This window comes from Vitis riparia, chromosome 6 (assembly GCF_004353265.1).
Source record: "Vitis riparia cultivar Riparia Gloire de Montpellier isolate 1030 chromosome 6, EGFV_Vit.rip_1.0, whole genome shotgun sequence".
NCBI lineage: Eukaryota > Viridiplantae > Streptophyta > Magnoliopsida > Vitales > Vitaceae > Vitis > Vitis riparia.
Window position 1 is genome coordinate 8,673,907 of NC_048436.1, and position 22,140 is coordinate 8,696,046.

Sequence of the window (22,140 nt, forward strand, 5' to 3'; positions counted from 1 at the left end):
CACTTGGTGATTATCTAAGTGTGAGGGCTCACGCTTGTGTAGGAGAAGTGAAGACTCATGAGGTTCAGTGCATTCTTCAAATTGGCGTTCATGTTGTTGGTATCTTTAATGGTCATCACAGCACCTTCACCATAGCGCATTACTATTCATCATCACTCCCCAAACCATCTAACCCATCCGTCAAGCCCACCCATCATACCTATTTTTCTTCATCAATCCTATTCCACTAATCTCATTCCCATACCCATCGTTCATAACCCTCCATACTTACCCACATTTTCTTTAATACCCACCAGCCCACTCCATTTCGCCACCTTTGAACCACACCTTCATACCCATCATTCACTTACCCATTTCTCTTTAGACTTTCACACCCATTTATCAACAGCCCATACCCATCTTTTCTAACCTTCATGCTCACCCATCTCATCACTCACCTCTCCCGTCCATCCCCATGCATATTGCCATTTCTTTGCAAACACCACCATATCCATCCTCCATATCAACTACCCTTCTGCCCATGCACCCAAATCTCACTGCATGACCACTCAACATTCCCCCCAAGCCTTCTTTTAAGAGCCCTAAGTTCCTACTTACCCTCATGCACGAGAAATCCACATCAATGACCACTTTGCATACCCGGCTGCCCACCATGCCCGCGCCTAACTCGTCTCCATAGGAACCCCAAAGCCACCCGCCTACCTGCATGGGAGCCATGCATGCAAGCCCTTCCCCCCGCGGTTGCCATTCGTTAACACCCTCGGCAGCCCCTACTCCCCAACCAGTACGACCACCTCCCTACACTGAATTTTCCTTTTTTGCTGGATGAATGACGCGACTAGGAGCTTTTCTGTTGCATTCCTAACGCTACCAGAGGACTCTGAAGGCCGGTCCTATGAGCTAAATCCCATTGGCAGCATCTCCGCCGTCTCGAAGCTGCCACCTCTTCCCTCTCCTTTGCGTCGTTGCTGGTGGAGATCTTGTCTGAGGGAGCTGCCCAGATGGAGAAGGACGCCTTGGGCTGTGATGGAGTTTGTGTTGATGACGGGCTTGGGCTTGCCCATGATGGAGATTGGGCTTGAGAAGAAGCTTAACCCAGGCATGTTGATGGAGGGTAATATTCTCTTAAGTGAACGAGCTGCGTTGAAAAGGTGGGTGCCTTGGGTTTGAGTTGGAGCCCAATCCAAGCATGTGATGGAGTTAGAGTTTGGGCCTGTCCAAGATGATGGATATGGGCTTGATTGGAGCCCAAGCCCATTTGCATTGATGAAGGGCCTCATGCCCCCTGTGCTATTCACTCTTATAGCCCATACCCATTCTAGGATAGCCCATTTGGCTACTTCATTTCTAAATAAATTTTTTTTAAACCTCTAATTTAGTAATTTATTAAGTCATTCATTCATTTTTATTTTTATCTTATTCCATTTTTACCAATTTAGTTAACTAAAACTTAAAAGCAATTAAAGGACAAATTATTGTTGTTAATTATATTTTTATCTCGAAATTTATACTATTCAATTTCACTAGTTTAAACATTATGATTGTTAATTATTATTATTATTTCGTATGTATCTATTTATCATCTTTTAAAAAATCTCATTCATTAAAGTTAATTCTAATCCTTCAAAAGTCCCATGTTTTAATCTAATCTTTCAATAATCCGTTCAAGTCTCATTTTCATCAATTAGAATTATTATCATATACTTATCTAGTTATTTAAAGCCCAATCCTTCAAAAACCCTATGTCTTAATCTAATTTTTCAATAATTCGTTCACGTCTCATTTTCATCAATTAGAATTATTATCATATAATTATCTAGTTATTTAAAGTCTAACTCTTTCAAAAATCCCATATCTTAATTTAATTTTTCTATAATTGGTTTAACTCTTATTTTCATCAATTAGAATTATTATTACATATTTATCTAGTTATTTAAAGTCCAATCTTTCAAAAATCCCATGTCCTAATTTAATTTATCAATCCTAGAAATTTCATTATCCGTCTAAATTTTATTTTTGTTAATTAAAATTCTTATTCCATATCTATTTATTTATATAAGGCCTAATTCTTCAAAAATCCAACTTCTGAATTAAAATTTCGATCCCAAAAAATTCTACTATTCATCTTTATTCGCCTAAATATTATTCTCATTAATTAGTGTTATAATCCCATACTTATCTATTTATTCATAGCCTAATCTTTCAAAAATCCAACGCCCCAATTTAATTTTCAATTAAAAAGATTCCACTATTCATTTTTTTTATTCGTTTAAACATTATTTTTGTTAATTAGCATCATTATTCCATATTTATTTATTTATTTATTTCAATCATTAAAATTCAATTCTTCAAAACCGGATTTCCAAATTTAATCTTTAGACTAAAAAATTCCACCATTCACTTTTATTCATTTAAATATCATTTTTGTTATCATTATTATAAATTCCACGTTTACTTATTTCTTTCTTCTATAAATTCCAATAATTAAAGTTCAATTATTCAAAGATTCGACTTTCAAACTTAATTTTCAAAATCCCACTATTCACTTTCATCCGTTCAAATATCATTTTTGTTGAAATCCGAGTTTCAAATTAATTTCTAATCTCACAAATCTCACTATTCACATCATATATTCCAACATCGTTTTGATTAATTAATAACATTATTCCATATTTACCTATTTATTCCTTTAAAAAAATCTCAATCACTAAAGTCTAATTCTTCAAAATTCCGATTTCTAAATTTAGCTATCTGAAATTCCAATTGCCCTATCTCCGAAGTTAATTTTCAGTTCCCAATATTCTGATTATCGTATTTACCCAGTTACTTATTTGTTATCATCATTATTTTTGTTATCATTTTATTTGTTCATTTCTAAAAAGTCCACTTTCAAATGATTTTCAAGATTTCCAATATTCATAAATCAGCTTTCATAATTTCTACTTCTCAAATAACTTACGATTTTGATTTCTTTCAAAATTTAACTCCCAAAATTCCAATTTTCACAACTTAATCTTGTTTTAAGATTCCGAACGCTCAAATCATTTTCAAAATTCCAACCTCTTTCAAATTCAATTTCTAAAATTCTCATTCTCGCATTCAACCTCTAAAAGTTTGATCTTCAAATAAACTCTAAAACTCCAATTTTCTAGTGATTTTCAAGATTCTAATTTTTCAATTAAATTTCAAAAGTCTAATTTTCTCTCAAATAGCTTTAATTCTGCTCTGGTTTTCAAATGATCTTCCGCTCCTCTTGATTTTTATAAGCGTGAACGAATTTTTCATAATTCCAGAGTAATGGAATCTGTGACATTAAGTCATGCTAAATAAACGGGCTTTGGTAGGGGCCCAACATGGGTGACTTTATGATTGATTGATTGATTGTTTGCTTTGATTATCATACGTGATTGATTTACCCTACTCTTTGACATGCATGCGATTATTCCTAAATTGTGCACTAACCCTCTCTATTGATAGCGCATGGTAGCTCGTTGTCCAGGTATGTACCCATTTTCCCTCTAATCGTTGTCTATGCATGCCTTGATTCTTATGCGTGCATGATCATTCAGGGTATTCATTGATTTACTCGTCAATTGCCACGTCAGCTTCATTAGTAGAGACCCGACTTTAGGGACTTAGAGGGGTGCTATGGTCTTTACCGTACCTTCCCGATAAGTAACCTGACCCTCGAACCCGATCTGGTTTTTCGTAGATCACCTTTTCCAAAAATAAGGAATCACCCTTAAGGTTTTCTTTATTATTTTGTTTACCCTTTTTAAATAAAACAAAAATAAGTGGCGACTCCAAGTCATTTTTTTTCTTAATTAATAAAATCATTTTTCAAAATAAAAATCGAACTCGCCATCGAGTGGGAAACGCATGAGCCGAAACGCGGGGTTCACAATTTGATTTTATTATGAAATTTTTTAAGAATATCAAATATAATTAAAATTATATAAAAATATATATTTTTTTAAATCATTTAATCTTTTATATGAAACGATTAAAGTAAATAAAATAAATTTGAAGCAATATATACAAATAATTTATTAAATTTAAATTTATTTTTTATTTTTAAAAAGAAAAAGGAAAACGCAGATGGTTTGCCTCTTCACTCGTCTTCCCACTCTACAGTTATTCCCACTAAATAACACATCCAATCCAAAACCCTAGAAACCGAATCGGTTCAAAATCAGCAGAATCAATGGCGTTGTGTTCTGCCTCAGCCCTAACCCTAACCTTAACTCTAACCGTCACTGCCTATTTGGTTGGTGGGAATTCAGAAGGAGACACTCTCTACACACTGCGGCGAAGCTTGTCAGATCCGGATAACGTCCTTCAGAGCTGGGATCCAACCCTCGTTAATCCTTGCACTTGGTTTCATGTCACCTGTAACCAGGATAATCGCGTTACTCGAGTGTATCTTCTTCTTCACTCTGCGCCTTTCTTTCTGTTTTTTTTCTTTCTTCATTTTCCCTTAGGCTCTGTTTGCTTCCTGACAGCATTTGGGAAATAAGGTTAGGTATTTAGGTTTTGAAAACAAAGGTCCACTCAAATGAGAATAAATCAACGGTTACGCTTGATTGAAGTGAGTTTTTTTGTGTTTTTTTTTTCCTGTTTCGCTTTTGGCAACTGAACAGCACATTAGAAATAGGGCTTGAATTTGTGTTTCTGTTTGGATGGTGAGAAAAGGTGGGAAAAAAACAATAAATTTAAAATTTTGAAGTCCTATTCTTTTTTAAATTACTTAAGGCCCGGGAAGAGAAAAAGGAAACGTCTACTTAGTTGATGGTAAACTCAATTATTTGGCTTTGCTGAAGTGAATTTTTCTCTTTCCTTCTGCCAACCTAACAGTTGATTAAAGTTTATGGGAAAAGGACAAGAAACCTAAGTTTTGAAATACTGTTTTCCTTTTTAATCATTTGAGACCCGGGAAGACAGAAAAAAAAAAGGCCATCACAGGTTTTTCCTTTTTACTCTTTTCTCGGTAACGTAACAGTTGATAAAAAGTAAATTCAAATCTAGCATATACTTTTCTTTTCCAAGGCTTTTGTATTAACTTAATAGATCATTAAATCCGTGTACTGTGATTCGAACTCACATAAAGGGATGATAATTTTTTGGTTTGAATCTTAAACTGATTGATAGGAACTTAACTCAGTATTTGCTTCTGTTGGTTCCTGATTTATGTTTGTTTGTTTGTTTGTAATTTTTTTTTTTATCATTAAAAAGCTCCACTTTTTGGCTGAGAAAATGTAAGGCAAAAATAAATGAAATTTTACTGCTTAGGTATTTTACTATGTGTGAGCTGAAGAACAAGATAATTTTACTGGAATGAGCTTTGTAGAACTATTTAGCCTAGTTGAGTTGCTTCTTACATGCCACCAACAAGCTGATTGGGAACATGACTCTCAAAATCTATTTATTTTTATGATCCAACACCACAGCAACCATGAGGAATGCTACCATTTTCCTACTTTGGTATGCACAGGATAGAGAAACAGCTACAAATAGCTTATTTTTTCTCAAGTTTGAACCCCATCTAACAATACAACTTTTGCAACCAGTTGGCTGCTACTATTGTAATAAGACATATACCTAGTTGTGGAAACATGAAAGGTCAAAACACAACTTAGCTCATTATTAACAAAAGACAACCCATGGTCCGGTACTAAATCTGAGGCCTATAAAATGAAACTTCCAAATAACCTTGGGCCATAACACCCAGGAAGAGTTCAAGATAACTCAACCAGCAGCATGCAAACCTAAAGAGAAAAACAAAAAAGTAATACTTGATTCTTTATTAAGTTTTTGTGAATGTATCTGTTATTGATTATCTGGTTTCTTGTATTGCTTGTCATCTTCATAAATGACATTGCAATTATTCTTATCCTGTGAACACATTGTTTTATAATCACACAACATGTCCAATATTCTAATGTTTTGAAGTAGCACACATAAAGTTTGGTATCTAGTGAAGTTCTATGTTGGGAAATGTTTCTATATGTTGAGTCTGACATGCTTAAAAAATGAAAACGCATTATATTTGCTATGATTTTATTTGAATCTGGCTTCTTGAGTCCTGTTGAACCAATTCTTTGAGACCTAGCTTTTGATATCTCAATTTTGTGTACTAATAAGGCCATATTTGGGAAAACTAGAGGAGTTTTAATACAGTGACATACAGAGGGAAAACAGAGCAAATAAGTTGAGGCTACTTAGTCAGTCAGCTATATTGCATCCCTTAGCTATTAAGCATGGAGTTGAAAATAGCATTTTCCAGATAAAACTAAGAAATAAATTGTTTAAACTCAGAACCATAATAGCTGCCATTCATGTAGAGTTTTTCTCTTTGTTTGTTCTATTTGGGAAATCTGATTAACATAAATTGCAGATCACCTATAAAAAACAAAATAAATTGTGGATTTATGAGCCTATGAGAACCTTGCTAAAATTTAAATTTGTAGTTCTAAACAAAATTGAAATCCTCTCATAGAACAAGTGAGTGGTGTTCCTTTTCCCTGTTTTTAAAAATCATTATCCTTGAATACATGAGGAAAGTTATTCTTTTAGATGAAGGAACCATTGTGGGCTTTAGGAAAAGGATATGATTGGGTCCATAGAGAGATGATGTTCTGGGTTTCAGTAAGATGTATCTTGTCGATTTATTGAGAGGTGACGAAGGACATAGATCATGGAGCAGTAATTAGTGTGAACACGATTGGTGGATAGACTAGTTAAGCCCCATTCACAGCAAGCTTATGGAAAGAGAGAAATAGGAGAGTGTCTGAAAATACTGTAAAAGAATATAAACAATCAAACAATCAATTATATATAATTTTTTGAAGTGGGTCAAAGTGTACATAGGAGATTGTTCTTTGTCCATGATGAGCTTTTTTGATTGGTTGAACTCTATGTAGTGTGTGATAGTTGTTTTTTTTATTTATCCCTCCACTTAGTGTGGTCTTTTGATACCTTTGTATATACCGTGTATGCCCTAGTACACCCTTCTGTTTAGATGCTGTTTTTATAATGAAAAAAATGATTATTTGCCCATCAAAGAAAAAAGGGGGCTGATACTAAGTCTTTATTTTTTGCATTAGTTTGGATGAACTTATTAGGCATATCTTGGATGAAGTCTCATGGTGTATTTTGCTTGCTATTGATATTGATTTAATTTCTGAGACTAGAGAAGTCATTAATAATTCCACCAGAATGGACAAAAAATTTAAAAGTTTAAGGTTTTAGAATCAGGACTGTAGGAGTAAGGTGAGTATGGAATTTATCCCTTGTAGAAATAGCTGAAGAAATGAGGAATTGTTGCAATTGATGGTTGGATATAGATTTCTAGAAGTTCTCCCAGTTGTTACAATATATTCCTTAACAAGTCAGAAAATGCAGAAACTTGCTTCTTTTAGCCAGACTTGAAGCTATTAAATTTGATTATAATATCCATAGTGGTCCTGGTGACCTTAGTTGATTTGTTTTTTGTGGTGGACTCTTTTTCATTATCTTCTTTTTTATTTTTTATTTTTTATTTTTGCTTCAGATGAATTCTCTTCCTCCTTTGCACACTCTTTTCCTAATGTGTTCTTTATTCTCACACCTAAAGTATTGGGGGAGAAGCCAAACATAACAAAAACAATAGACAAAAGAAACAAACAAAACAAGAAAAGCTTCTTGGAAAATGTGCTTTGGTGCTTCCATTTCACTAAGAACAAGCCGTAATAAAACTTTTCCCTCATGCCTTCTGCTGTATATCAATTGAGGAGCTTTTAGTATGATATCTATTTATTTTTTATGTGGCAGGAAACCTGTTGCTTTTGCCATGATATCTTTTTGTAAGTTGTATTTTCATGATTGGCTGCATATATTAAATGTTCTTTGAGATGTCAAAATTGTTGTGATTCATAATGACGGAGATGTGTTTTTGGTTTATTAGTACATTGTTATATTGTAATTATCATCATTAGATCATTACATTTCTTTGCAGGGACTTGGGTAATTCAAACCTCTCTGGTCATCTGGTACCTGAACTTGGGAAGCTCAAGTATCTGCAGTATCTGTATGTTTTTCTCTTTGACTGTTTAATGTAGGAGGATTGTGAATCCTTTTTCTATGGTTTGTCTTGCAATGATCTATGGTATGTTGAGAGGGTCATTCGAGTTCTTTGAGTGTGGGATGATTAGATATTTCTGTATGAACTAAGATATACAAAATCACCCTTTAAGAGTTTAGGAATGATGATATATTATGGAGCCTTAGGATCCCTGGAAAATCTACTGTTAATTTCCAAGAAAAAAATGTGATTAGGGGGCTATTAATTCAAGAGCCCCTGGATAGATTAGGATCTAAGGAACTCACGCAGAGATCCAGCAGCCATTCTTCTGGGTCTGAAATGTGCTATGATGTGCTGTGCAATGCCACAGGAGTTTCCCATCTATGTGATATTAGAAATAGAACTTGAGTTGTGGTTTCCTAACACCAGTGTAACTCTAATTGTTGCTCCCAAAAAAGGAGGCTACTAGTATAACATGCAGGAGAGTATATATGAAGTTTGAGTATTTTTACCTCAAACATCTCTACCATGGGAAAGGTTTGGCTTTCTTTTCTTGGTTGAGTTCCATTCTTATTTTAATGTTTATTATAGTGAAACGAGGAAAAGAGGACAAAATATTGCTGGGGTAAATTGTTCAGAAAAGTGGCAGCAAGTTATTAAAATATATGAATATGGAACTGGAAACTCAGACTCAAGACGGGAAACAAGAGGGAGGGACAGCATTCTCTTGTCTGATCATTCTAATGGTGAAGCCAGCTGAATCAGTTTTTCAGCATTTTTCCATGTGTTGACAGGAGTGCAATGCAAAAATGTGCTGCAGATTTTATTAATTCTTAGATATTATTTATTCTTTTTCACTCTTCATGTAGGGAGCTTTACAAAAACCACATTCAAGGAACTATCCCTGTTGAGCTTGGCAATTTGAGGAGCCTAATCAGCTTGGACTTATATAGCAACAACATCTCAGGGACTATTCCAGCTTCTCTGGGGAAATTAAAGTCTCTAGTATTCTTGTGAGTTTGGTAAAACTATATATTAACCTTTCTTATCATGTTTAAAATTTGTGCTTGGGCTTTGTTTTAACCCTAATTGTCTTCCTGGTTTTGGGAACTTGTTTCCAAATCTAGTAAGTTGGGCTAAATTGGTTAAAAAGAAGAAAATGTTTGAGTGAAACAGGTGCCTCAAATTTAGGGTATCAACTTAAACTTGTAAGCATGGGAGTAGTATGTTAACTGCCATCCATCTTTCTCCCCCTGCCTTGATTTCAGTTCAATGACTATAATGCAAAAATTGATGTGGGTGCCTAAAACTAAGGAACCAGCTGATTTTTTTTTTTTTTTTTTGCATGGGAATAGCATTTATCTGCTATTTCTCCTGCTTTTTGAATTTCTTGGTCTCTTGAATTGAAGTCTTGATATATCAGTTCTCTCTCCCTCTGTGTCTGCACATGTGCAAGCAATTTGTGCTTCCATGTCTCTCACTTGTTCTTTGATTGAGCAGACGGCTTAATGACAATCAGTTAACTGGTCAAATCCCAAGGGAACTTGTTGGTATATCAAGCCTCAAAATTGTGTAAGTGGTTTTGTTCTTATACTTATTTTTTAGTGCATCAGTGCTTCTATGATCTGTTTAGTTGTAGTGCACTTATAATGTCAAAAATTTGTGTATTCAGTGATGTTTCAAGCAACAACTTATGTGGAACAATTCCAACAACCGGACCATTTGAGCACATTCCATTGAACAAGTATGCCTTAATTTATCTTTCTTCTACTTTATGAATTATATGGCTTCTGATAACTCTTGAACTAGCTATGAACATGGATAGTATAATCCATGGGTTTTCAGTGTTCTCTTGGACACCTCCTACCATTGCTACATCATTTTGCAGTAAAACATGCTAAATGAATGTTCAATAATTTTTTTTTTTTATATAGACAAAAGTTTGTATTAAGAAGTGCCAAAAAAGGGGGCGCACCCAACGTATACAAGCAGTATACACAAAAAAAAAAACCCAAGCACCCGAAAAGAAAGAAGAAACCTAGAAAAGAGGAAGACTGGCCACTATAAAGAGACTAGAAAATTCAGAAGAGAGGGGATCTCCCAGTCCAGCAACTGTTTGGACCACTCCACAAGGGATCTGAAAAAGAGAACCCTCAGCCTTTGGTCCGTCAATTCTTCTTCTTTGAAAATCCTTCGGTTGTGCTCCCCCCAAATACCACCAAAATAGACAAATTGGAACCAGCTGCCAAACTGTTTTTTTCTTCTTCCCTAGTCCCTTGAGTTTCCATTATAGGAGAAGATTTCTCACTGAAGCTAGGAACACCCAAACCAAACCAAAAGTTGTTAACAACAATATCCAAAGTTGTCTTGTCCTATCACAATGAATCAAAATATGATCAGTTGACTCTTCACTATCTTTACAAAGACTACATATATTAACCAAGGACCATCCCCTCTTCATCAACATATCTACAGTTAATATCTTCCCCCACACTGCTTTCCAAGCAAAAAAACGAGTTTTGAGAGGAGCAACTAATCCCCAAACCTCTTCAGCTGGAAATAAAAGATTGTTCTCAGCCCTTAAAGAGATATAATAAGACTTGACACTATACTTTCTCTTCCCTTCATTTTTCCAAATTAAAGTGTCCTCTCCTTCTTGCACTTTTGAAGAAGAGATGTGTTCCAAAAACCAAGACACCTCCTCTAACTCCTAATCTTGGAAGGGTCTTCTAAAAGACACCTCTCAACACCCACCTCGACCCCCTCCCATACCCCATAAATCCCACTGTTGCATTATTGTGGGAAGAAAGCCTGAATAGAGTTGGGTAAAAATCCTTCAACTTATTCTCCCCAACCCAACTATCCCACCAAAATCTTGTGCGTCTACCATTTCCAATTAAGATGCTGGTTCTATGAGTGAACTTTTCCCAACCTTTTCTAATGTCTTTCCAAAGACCTAGCCCGTAAGAATCCTTCACCTCTCTAGCAGTCCAACCCCCCTCCACCTCCCCAAATTTTCCAAGAATGACTTTTCTCCAAAGATTTTCCCTCTCAAGGAAGAATCTCCATAGCCATTTGCCTAACAAGTCTTGATTAAGACCCTCCAAGTGCCTTAACCCCAATCCTCCATGCTTCTTATCCTTACAAACCTCCGCCTAATTTACCAAGTAGGCTTGAGAGAGTACTTTTAATAAGGATGAGTCTTCCTCCTTTGGATAGCTACTGTTTTTTCCATACAGCCAATTTCCTCTTGAATCTCTCCTCTATTACATCTCAAACACCAATTGATCTATATGGGGCTCCAAGTGGTAAAGCTAGATAAGAAATAGGAAATCTCCCCACTTTGCATCCAAACAGGGCAGCAGCTCTGTCCACATCCTTCATACCCCCTACTGGAATAATTTCACTTTTTTGCAGATTTATCTCAAGTCCTGAAACCAACTCAAAGCAAGTGACAATCCATTTCCAATATTTCAGTTAGTCTTCATCATCCTCGTAGAAAAGGAGAGTATCGTCTACGGATAATAAATGAGAAACTTGAACCCCTTCTCCCCCTCTACCTTCTATCTTAACACTCCTAATAAAACCTCCCTCCTCAGCCTTAGCAATTAATCTGTTGAAAGCTTTCATATTCAACACAAATAGGTAAGGTGAGAGTGGGTCCCCCTGCCTCAGCCCCCTTTGTATCGAGAAAAAATTTATGGGAATGCCATTAACTAGAACAACCATTCTTGCAGTAGAAATGCAATAGAGGATCCATTGTCTCCATTTGGGGCCAAAACCCATCTTCTCTAAAACCGAAAGAAGGAAATTCCAGTTTACATTGTCGTAAGCTTTTTCTATATCCAACTTGCAAACCAGTCCCACATTAGACCTTCGTTTCCATGAGTTGATCGCCTCATTTGCTACCAAGGCTGCATCCAGAATCTGTCTAACCCCCCAACAAAAGCATTCCGATTGTTCGACACCACTTTGTCAATCACCCTCTTCAATTTATTAGCTAGGACTTTTGCAAGAATTTTGTAGAGACTCCCCACAAGACTAATTGGCCTGAAATCTTGTATATCCCTTGCCCATTTCTTCTTCAGGATGAGGACTAAAAAGGTTTTGTTCTGCTAACTGCGACATTCTGCGAATGGAATTCCTCTAATACCTGCATCACTTACCCACCTACTATAGGCTAGCAAAACTTCGAGAAAGCCAACGAGAACCCATTTGGCCCTAGCACCTTATAACCCCCCAATTCTGACAATGCTTTGGTCACCTCATCCTTTGATAAATTAATAATCTCATTTAAATAATAAAATCTTCTGGTGCCAACTCATGTCAGTGTATTAAATTAATAACTTCGCTAAATGCATAAAATAATAGTATTTTTAAAAATCCTCAAGGGCCTAAGAAAATATAAATTAATAATAGTTGAAACACATAATATATATATATAACTTCATTTTCTTAATTCACTCTTTGGAATCATTACATATTTGAAACTTCTTTTATCTTCTAATTAACACCGTACCTCTTCTTTTTAGAAATCTATTTATCATTTAAAATTAATGATCATCTCTTTTTTTTTTTTTTTGTCTCTTAAGGTTCTATATATTAACTTTTTGTCGCATCCATTGTTTTTAGGCTTATAAGTCACACATATGAAAATATTATACAGTCAAAACATAATAATATGTATAAATTAATAAATATTCATTTATCAATAAATTATTCATTTATCGATAAATCAATAATGCTACTAGGATGACAATTTCTCTTTGGTCCCAAGAGTATTATTTTATAAAGGTTTTACTGTACAATTTCTCGTACATTTGTTTTACTAGCTGTTTTAAGCCCTCTTCAAGTGAGTTGTAGAAATGACTCAGGAGAAGAGTCCTCACTTTTCGCAAATGTGTGATTGTCTAAGCGTAGGTCGAGATTCTCCCTCTGACTACCCAAGTAACAGATTTTTATTTTATTTTTGATTTAATGGTGTAGCTTTGAGAATAATCCTAGACTGGAAGGTCCAGAGTTGCAGGGACTTGCGAGTTATGATACAAACTTCTAATGAAAAAGGTGAGGTGATGCTGAAAATTCTCAGTTTAAATGCGTACTCCAGAAACTGGAATTGTATTTCCTCACAGAGAGTAACAGGGATTGGTGGTGGCAACTGCAGTCCCACTTTGTGTTTGTAAATCTCTAAAGAAAAAAGTGACATTGAAATGCTTTACCTGTTGTACCTTTATCACGTGCTTTTCGAAAAGTTAAGGGTTATTCGATTAAAAACTTAATTGAAAACCCAATTTTTTAAATTTCACCCTTTAATTTTTATTTTTATTTGTTTGCTTCATTCAGACAAAAATGTCTTATTATTTTTTGCAAACATAATCATTTTTAAAAAAAATTTATATATAAATATTTGAAATATTAAAGGGTATTTATATTAAAAACAGGTTATTTTTCAAGTAAAAACACAGGAATGATTAGATTCACGAGTATAAATATTTGAAATATTAAAGGATATTTATATTAAAAATAGGTTATTTTTCAAGTAATAACATAGGAATGGTTAGATTCACGAGTTTGGGATTATTTCGTCCTTTTAACCCATTAGTTCAAAAATTAATCATGTGTATTGAAATCATAATCATATTGGCAATGGGCTTATTTAGGGTTTTTTTTTTTCTTAATTTTGTGAAATTTAAATAGAGGTGGATTTAAATGTAGGCAGAGCTTATAGCTTTAATCATGAATAATATATTTGTCTTTACCAATATCTGTGTTCAAGTCTGAATATTTTGCTCCTTTTCCCCTTTTGACTTGATTTTGAACTGTTTGTGTTTTTTTAGTTTTTTTTATCAATATATACTATAAAAAATGAAGAAAAAAAAAAGTAATTTCTTCTTTATTTTATTACTTTTATATTAATAGAAGACTTTTTTTTTTAATATTTAACTCATAGAGCACCCAAACCTTTTTTTTTATTATTCAAAATATGATCAAATTTATATTTGAAAATTTTTATAATATTTGAGTTAAAAATAAATTAAGCTATCTTTATTTTTATATAATATTAGTGTGAATTAAACTTACCAAAAATTTATAATGTTATCAAGAAACAATGTAATTTAATTTATATAGATTTTGTTTGGACTATTTCTCAAGCAAATTTGAAAATAAATAAAGATAAAGAGGAGTAAATTCAAAATAAATGCACTAAGTTTTAAAATAAATTTAGTCGAATGCAATTGTAAATTTGATCCTATAGTTTATACAACCCCTAGTACTACTAAATGTTATAATTTCTTAGAATTCTTGAACAAGAATAAAAACATTAAAAGAATCATTAAAAAAAAAAAAAACTAAATGTAAATTTATTAGGTGTTCTGTGATGTTTGTTTTTCTATTTTTTTTTTTTTTGAAAATAATTTGCTTTTAGATTTTTTATGCTTGCTTTTTTGCTTTTTATTAACTTATTGTTTATTTTTAAACGATTTTAACTGAATTTTTCTAAAAATAATTTGTTTTTCTTTATTTTTTAGTATTTAATGGAAGTAAAATATTAAAAAAATAAATGATTTAATATTTAACACTATTAAGCACTATTTAATTCTAAGTTTTTTTTTATAATCAAGTTAAAAAAAATAAACATCCCCGATCCCTTTCCTTACAAGAAACTCAAAATAATTCAATTATTATTAATTTGAATGAAGAACTTAAAAAATAATAATAATTTACATTCACCTAGATATCCATTAAAATTAAGAATTTCATTAAATTTTGAAGAATGAAAAAGTTATAGTTTGATATCATTTTCCGAATTAAAAATCTTAAAATTAATAAATTGATCTTAAACAATTGAAAACACATTTCAACCACAAATTTATTTATTCAAAGGTGCACCATATTAATCAATGAACATAACATAAAACATATTTCAAATTGCAACTTAAAAAAATTCTAACATTTTTCTTAGTAATAAAACATAATTAAAAAGCCTAATTAGCTCCTAATTACTAATTTTCAAATTACTAGTATAATTAATTATTATAAAGTTTTTATTATTTTAATAAGTTGTGATATTTTAGAATATTTGTCATTTTAATATTTTATTTATTTATTATTTCAAATTATTTAGTTTTCAAATATTTGAATCTTAATTGCATAAACAAAAAGCATAAGAATTCTTTTTAAAGGTAAATACATCTAATTATTAATTTGATACTGTTTAAACATTGATAAAATTAAACCATTAACTAGGTTCTAATCACTAATAACAACATAGTTAATAATTAAACAATATTAACTATATTCAAATTTCAATGGGGTAGTCTGATCATCCATTGGCATAGCACACAAGAGCTTACTGTACTTATGTTGATGCAAGCCTTCACTTTTCATTGAGCAATCAGGGTTTGGTAGTCAGATTGGTAACTAATTCTTAGGAAAAAAAAAACAAAAGAAAGTGTTAGAGAGGAATAAGTGAGTTTCATAGTGGGTCCAACGTTAATTGACTATTAACTTTATTCAAATTTTAAAATTAGGATTTTAATACTATTATTGGTAAAAAAAAATAACTATTGTATTTGTTCTTATAATAATTTTATGAAATATATCTTCTTATCTAATATAATAGAAAATTAATTTTAAACTTTTATTTTATGTTTTATTTATTACAATGCTTAAAAGTTCGAGAAGTTAGTTTGCAAAAGAGAAGTTTCCTCTTTGATAAGGAGCTAGGCCTAGTGGACGGTGCAATGCTCTTAGCGAACGAAAGCAATGGTCGTATTGGAAAGTAGTGGAAAGAGGAGCAAGAATATCAAGGTAAACACAAGTCTTCTTATGAAGGTGTTTTAGATGACACAAATAAAAGAGGACAACCAAGTTTGTTGACACCTGATCATAATATTATGTAGACGCTATCAAAATAAATAAGTATAAAAATATTACTTTTTTGGTACTTAACGAATAAATACTATCAATCAAATGATGTCACGTATATATTTTCAAGTCTCATTAGTTATATCCTAGTCCTATTTGTTTGTACCTTGGTCTCATTCGTTTGCACCCTCATTCGATGGCTTAGATCTTATCATTCATATTGAAAGGTTTTGATTTTTTGTTTTATGACTACCGCTACAATTCCATAGTATTTTTCTATTATCAAATAACTTGAATTGTAATATGTTAAGATTAAACCTTAGAAAGCATAACATGATGTAACAAATTGAAATTTATTTATAAAATTATTTATCCATGTTTCTTGGTTTCCTTTTTATTATCCTATATGCATTAATCAATTATATGGCCATACACTCCCATATCACTTGTATTGGACATGATTTGGGTGTATTAGGAGTTGTATTGAAGATCCAACTCATGAGTTCCTTACAGAGTAATGAGTAGTTTACAGTCGATTCATGGACTTGGGCAATCCATAGGAAACTGTAGTGCATTACCTCATAATTGGAAGAATGATTTGTAATCGTCATCGAGATGGTTTTCTCCTGGTGAGTGCACTAGTATATGTAATGCACATTGGACTAGACTTACGATAAATCATGACATAAGGTTATCAATTGTTAAGATTCACCTATTAGGATTGAGCTCCTAAAAGAAAGACATGTTATAACAAAGTTAGATTTTATTGTCCCTAGACTATCATTTTTTATACATTGATATTGATTTGAGCATTCAACCCATAACACTTGCATTGTACATGACTTGGGTGCATTAGGAGTTGTACAAAGGATACTTATAAGATAATAAATTGTTTCAGTCAATTCATGGATTTAGGCAATCTAGTAGAAACTGTAGTTCACTATCTCCTAATTGGAAAGATGACTTGTCTTAGCCGTCAAGATGGGGTTCCCATAGTGAGTTAGTGTGTATGGTTAGATCTTATGAACTAGCATTTTAGAATTGGCTAATTAATTAATTGGATCCCATCAGGGCTAATTAATTAGTCAAGACCCAAGTGGGTTAAATTAGGTTACCTAAGCCTAATTTGGACTTAAGTCATTTAAGCCTACAGGGAAGCCAATATAAACCCCCTTATAGGTTAGAGATTCAATCTTATAATTTAGTTTTATGAAATTCCAAATAAAGAAACCCTAGCCACCCTCTAGAGAGAGAGGGAAAAGCCCACACTTCTCTCGTGCCAAGACCCATGGAGGGAGAGATAAAGTGGAAGATCATTGCCTAAACAACTCTTAAGATGACCACTATAGTTTTAAGGTCTTTATCTAATGGAACTCAATATGGGAACATCCAAATCGCAAGTATGAAACTTTCTCCTTTAGATTTAGTATTTTTATGGCTTCTATAGTTATAAGTATTGAGATTAAGTCTGTAAAAGTAAGACATGATGTAACAAAGTCAAACTTGATTGTCTCTTTGTTATCATTTTTATGTATTGACATTGATTTGAACATTCAACTTATATCTTCTATATTTTACATGACTTGGGTGCATTGGGAGTTACACAGAGTATACAAGTCATGGGTTCCTTGTAAATAAGTAAGTTGTCCACAATTAGTTTATGGATTTGGGCAATCTAGTAGAAACTATAGTGCACCATCTCATAATTTGAGGGATGGTTTGTCTTGACTATCGGGGTGGATTTTCTATGGTGAGTGCACTAGTACATGTGATACATATAAGATAGGACCTACGATGAATGTGATGCAAGACTATCAATTTTCATGCTTCACCAAATTACTATATTGCATGAACTCTCAACCTTCAAAGGATATTAAGCATGTGTTAAAATCAACAAGAAACTTTGACCTATAGGTGAGACACTAAAATGGTCATATATCCCTATGAATTGAGTCACTATTTATGAAGGCTAATGGTAACAGGTATTCTCAATAGAGGCACTATGATATCTCATGGGATTGAGATAGTGTGTCCCATTGAGTGATCCAAAGGACATGTGATCATGAAATCTATGGTTGTAGTAATTCCTTCAATGGAATTTGACATATGCTCCTTAGAGTTAGAGTATGTCAGTTGATCACATAATAAGTGAGATTTGTAACTCGAGGATTTGGAAGGTAATCTTGATACATAATGGCATTACCTTCTTAGATTACAGACACTAGTTCATATGGGTTTACATGCAATGGATAGTAGGTCACATACCCAAGTTTCATCTCGTTATTATTTACATAGGGTACTAGAGTGTAATTCATTCATTGTAGTGTGATGTTCAATCAATTTTCGAATTGGATTTTGAGGGAGTTAGTACCACTATTGATCCCAATGGTCCTCGCTTTGAGCTCAAATACGATATTGGCATGGTTTATAAGGGTTGTATTGACTCTTGGTTCACTCTTGTGCATTAAGGGTATTTTGGTAATTATACAAGATTGCATATGGGGATAGTAAATAAGGTCTCTAAATAAGGCTAATTAATTAATTAGATAACCCTTTGTGGTTAATTAATCAATTAAGACCCATTTTGGGCTAGATTAAATAACCTAAGCCCATGAAAGTTTAATTCACTTAAGCCTAGTAGGAGAACCCTATAAATACCCCTTTATGGGGTTAGGGTTTCCTAATGGCCTTATGATTATTGTCTTTCATATCCAGAGAGAGAATGAGAGTCTAGGCATCCACCCTTCCAAAGTCTACTCTTTGGAGTGTCATAAATATGGTTCAAATCATTAGGCAAAGACTTTAGGTGTACAAGACCTCTAGAGCATTCAGGCATGTTCTTCATCAGATAGATTTCAATTTGGGAACATCCAGATTGCAAGTATGAGTTTGAATCTCCAGATCTGTATTATCTTATGGTTTTTTAAGCCATTTATTTCTGTTATGTTAGACCTAGAGATCTCTCTGGATAAAAGCATGCACCCTATGAGATCCAAGGCATGGAAATAAAGTAATTTGTGGTTCCCAACAATTGGTATCAAAGCGTTAGGGTAGGTTCTTACATGCTAGATCTATTCTAGTGTGTGGTAACTCAATTTTACATGGTATTTTTTTATCCCATAGTCCTTAAGGATAAAATTAAATTTGTGCATGAATTTTGTGATTGATTGTTATTTGTTCAATTCAATGAATTAATATGGAAATGTGTGATATCTTGTTTTTTCTTTCTCTAGATTGGGTTGTACACCCTATAAGAGGTATAAGATTTTTATTTTATTTTAAGATTTTAAGAGTGGATATTTTATCAAAATTCTTTTTGAAAAATACTCTCATGGAAATTTTAAATCTTTCATGTTGATATTCTCCTATCACACTAGAATCCAATTAGAAAATAAATATTTTTGGAAATTTTCAAAGTAGATAATGTATTTATCAAAATAATTACTAAGGATTTAAAATTTTGTTATCTATCTTAAAAGATTAAGTAAGAGAGGACTTTAGGCAAGCCCACTACCGAGAACCCCAGATTTCCCCATTCTTTGTCCCTAAAATCCATAGGGTGCATGCATCTATCCCCTAGGCATATCTAAATCTATCGCAACAGAATAAAATGACACTAAAAACCATTATTAACTATAAATTTAGAGATATTAGTTATAATTGGATCTTAATATTCCTAAATCAATTCTTAGTGGTAAAAAAAACGTGTATAAAGGTCTTATACACTCGAGATCCTCTATCCGATGACTCAAACTACAATCTTAGCGCTCTAAATTGTGGGTTTTGGAATAGAGGAAGTTTTGGCTCTTTTTTTTTTGGACGTGGAAAACTACTAACTAAAGTCATAAGGAAACCGTAACCCTATAAAAGGGTATTTACAGGGTTCTCCTACTAGGCTTATGTGACTTATGCCCACATGGGCTTGGATCACTTAATCTAGCCCAAAACGGGTTCTAATTGATTAATTAACTACATATGACCATCTAAATAATCAATTAGCTCAATCTAGAGACCTTATTTACTATCCCTTATGCAACCTTACATAGTTACCAAAACGCCCTTATGCACAAAAGTGAACTAAGAGTCAATCCAACCTTATAAACCGTGGTAACATAGTATATGAGCTCAAAGCAAGGACCATTGGGACCCATACGAGTACTGGATCCCTCAAAATCAATTTTGAAGTTAATTCAACATCTCAATATAAAGAATCAACTGCACTCCAATTCCCTATGTAAATAACAATAAGAATTGCATGCAAACCCCTTATGAACTGGTGTCTGTAATCTAATAAGGTAATGTTATTATCTATCAAGATTAGCTTTCAAATCCTTGAGTTACAAATCTCACTTATTATGTGATCAACTAACACACTCTAACTCCAAGGATCATGTCAAATTTCATTAAAGGAATTATTGTGACCACATATTACAAAATCACATGTCCTTTGGATCACTCAAAGGGACACACTATATCAAACTCATGAGATATCATGGTGCCTTTATTGAGAATACTTATTGTCACCAGCCTCCATCAATAGTGACGCACTCCATAGGGATATATGACTACTTTAAGGACTCACACATGGGTTAAAGTCTCCTATTGATTTTGGCATAGACTTAATATCGTCTTAAGATTAAGGGTCAATGTAGTATACTAGCTTGATAAATCATGACAATTGATAACCTTACATTATGATTCACCGTAGGTCCTATCTAGTGTGCATCACATACACTAGTGCACTCACCATGGGAAACCCATCCCGACGGTTAAAACAAGTCATCTCTCTAATTGGGAAGTGGTGCACTACAATCTCTATTATATTACTACCAAATTCATGAACCATATGTGGAAAACTTATCTACTTACAAGGAACCTATGACTTGTATCCTCTATGCAACTCCTAATGCACCCAACTCATGTACAATGTAAGAGATATAGGTTGAATGCTCAAATCAATGTCAATGCATAAAAAAGATAACAAAGAAATAATCAAGTTTGACTTTGTTACATCATGTCTTGCTTTTATATGCTCAATCCAATGCCCACGGCCTCCATTATGAAGTTCATCTTGATTTGGGTTCAACACCACCCCATTGACGGGTTAGGCCTTAGGAATCAAAAGATATAGACTCTTCATTAGGATGAGATTAGACATGTTTGTAGTGGGAGCAACCATCCCACTGGTGAGGTTCCTTACTTGGTGACATTGATAATTCAATAATAATGGTTATACACTTGTCATTGGATATGAAGTGGTCAAATCACGCACCATGGTCTCATTTGCATAGTCCATGGGCCAAACAAAAGATATGTTAATCTTGCCTTTAGATACCTTTCATGATTAAGGCAAAGAGATCAATCTAAGAGGGTCTCTAACTAGTGACAAATCCATGACCTGCCCACTATAGGCTTGATTCTTATGATACTAGGATATCTTGCAAAAGGACATGTAGTTTGAGAACACTATATTTTTGCTAAATTAATTACCAATTGTCTTCAATGCTTAATTATGTCATATGCATAGTTGTATTCTTTGTTATAGATATCATGTTGGTTATTTATCATCACGTTTTTTCTCACTTTGGACCAAGTTCAACTAATCATTTGGACAAATTTTAATCTAGATTTAGTAACTAATTACAAAAAATCTAGTTTAGGTAGAGTTAGCTAGTCCTTACGAACTAACCTAGTAATAGGAAATAGTGGTATATCAAAGGTGGCATTAGATGGATCAACAGACTAAATGTCTAATACTTAGATCTTTGAATAATGTATTGTAATAGCAACACATGTCTATTACCAGAGACTTTGATATTCTCTTTCTAGTATACGAGGTTTGTTTGATTATAATGGCAAGACAGCTTAGACAAGTTACCCTTAGGACTATTATGAACACCAGAGTTCATATGATCTTAGAGACCTTGTTAGTTTCCTTCAGGATGGTTAAAGGAATTTAAAGAACATAGAGTTGTTCATATAGGAGTTAAAGGTTTTCAAATTCTTCCACTAAGAAGAGGAACAACAACACCAAATAAGGAAAGTTCAAGAGAAAGAATAAGAGAGCAAGTTTAGGGGTAGGTGATTCCTTTGTGGCCTTTAAGGATGCTAGAAAAGGAATGTTCAGTTCACCTAATGAAAAAGGAAAGTATACATGATTTTTTCATTATTGAATGTTTAGTGGTGGATTTCACCATTTATGGTGGATAGAG

At 33.3% G+C, this 22,140-nt stretch overlaps 1 protein-coding gene across 1 annotated transcript; it reads left to right on the forward strand.

Moving 5' to 3' along the window:
- Nucleotides 1-4,106: 4,106 nt before the first annotated feature.
- Nucleotides 4,107-13,359, forward strand: LOC117917136 (leucine-rich repeat protein 1-like). Its single transcript, XM_034833370.1, has 6 exons — nt 4,107-4,419; nt 7,994-8,065; nt 8,929-9,072; nt 9,560-9,631; nt 9,732-9,803; nt 13,046-13,359. The coding sequence occupies exons 1-6, from the start codon at nt 4,205-4,207 to the stop codon at nt 13,113-13,115; spliced, it is 645 nt and encodes a 214-aa protein (XP_034689261.1). The 5' UTR covers nt 4,107-4,204; the 3' UTR covers nt 13,116-13,359.
- Nucleotides 13,360-22,140: the final 8,781 nt, after the last annotated feature.

Excerpts from the sequence above, each read along its gene's own strand:
- LOC117917136 (XM_034833370.1), top strand. The coding sequence starts at position 4,205 with ATGGCGTTGTGTTCTGCCTCAGCCCTAACCCTAACCTTAACTCTAACC. Across the intron at positions 9,073-9,559 it reads TTAAAGTCTCTAGTATTCTT|ACGGCTTAATGACAATCAGT; the intron begins GTGAGTTTGGTA and ends TTGATTGAGCAG. Across the intron at positions 9,632-9,731 it reads ATATCAAGCCTCAAAATTGT|TGATGTTTCAAGCAACAACT; the intron begins GTAAGTGGTTTT and ends TTGTGTATTCAG.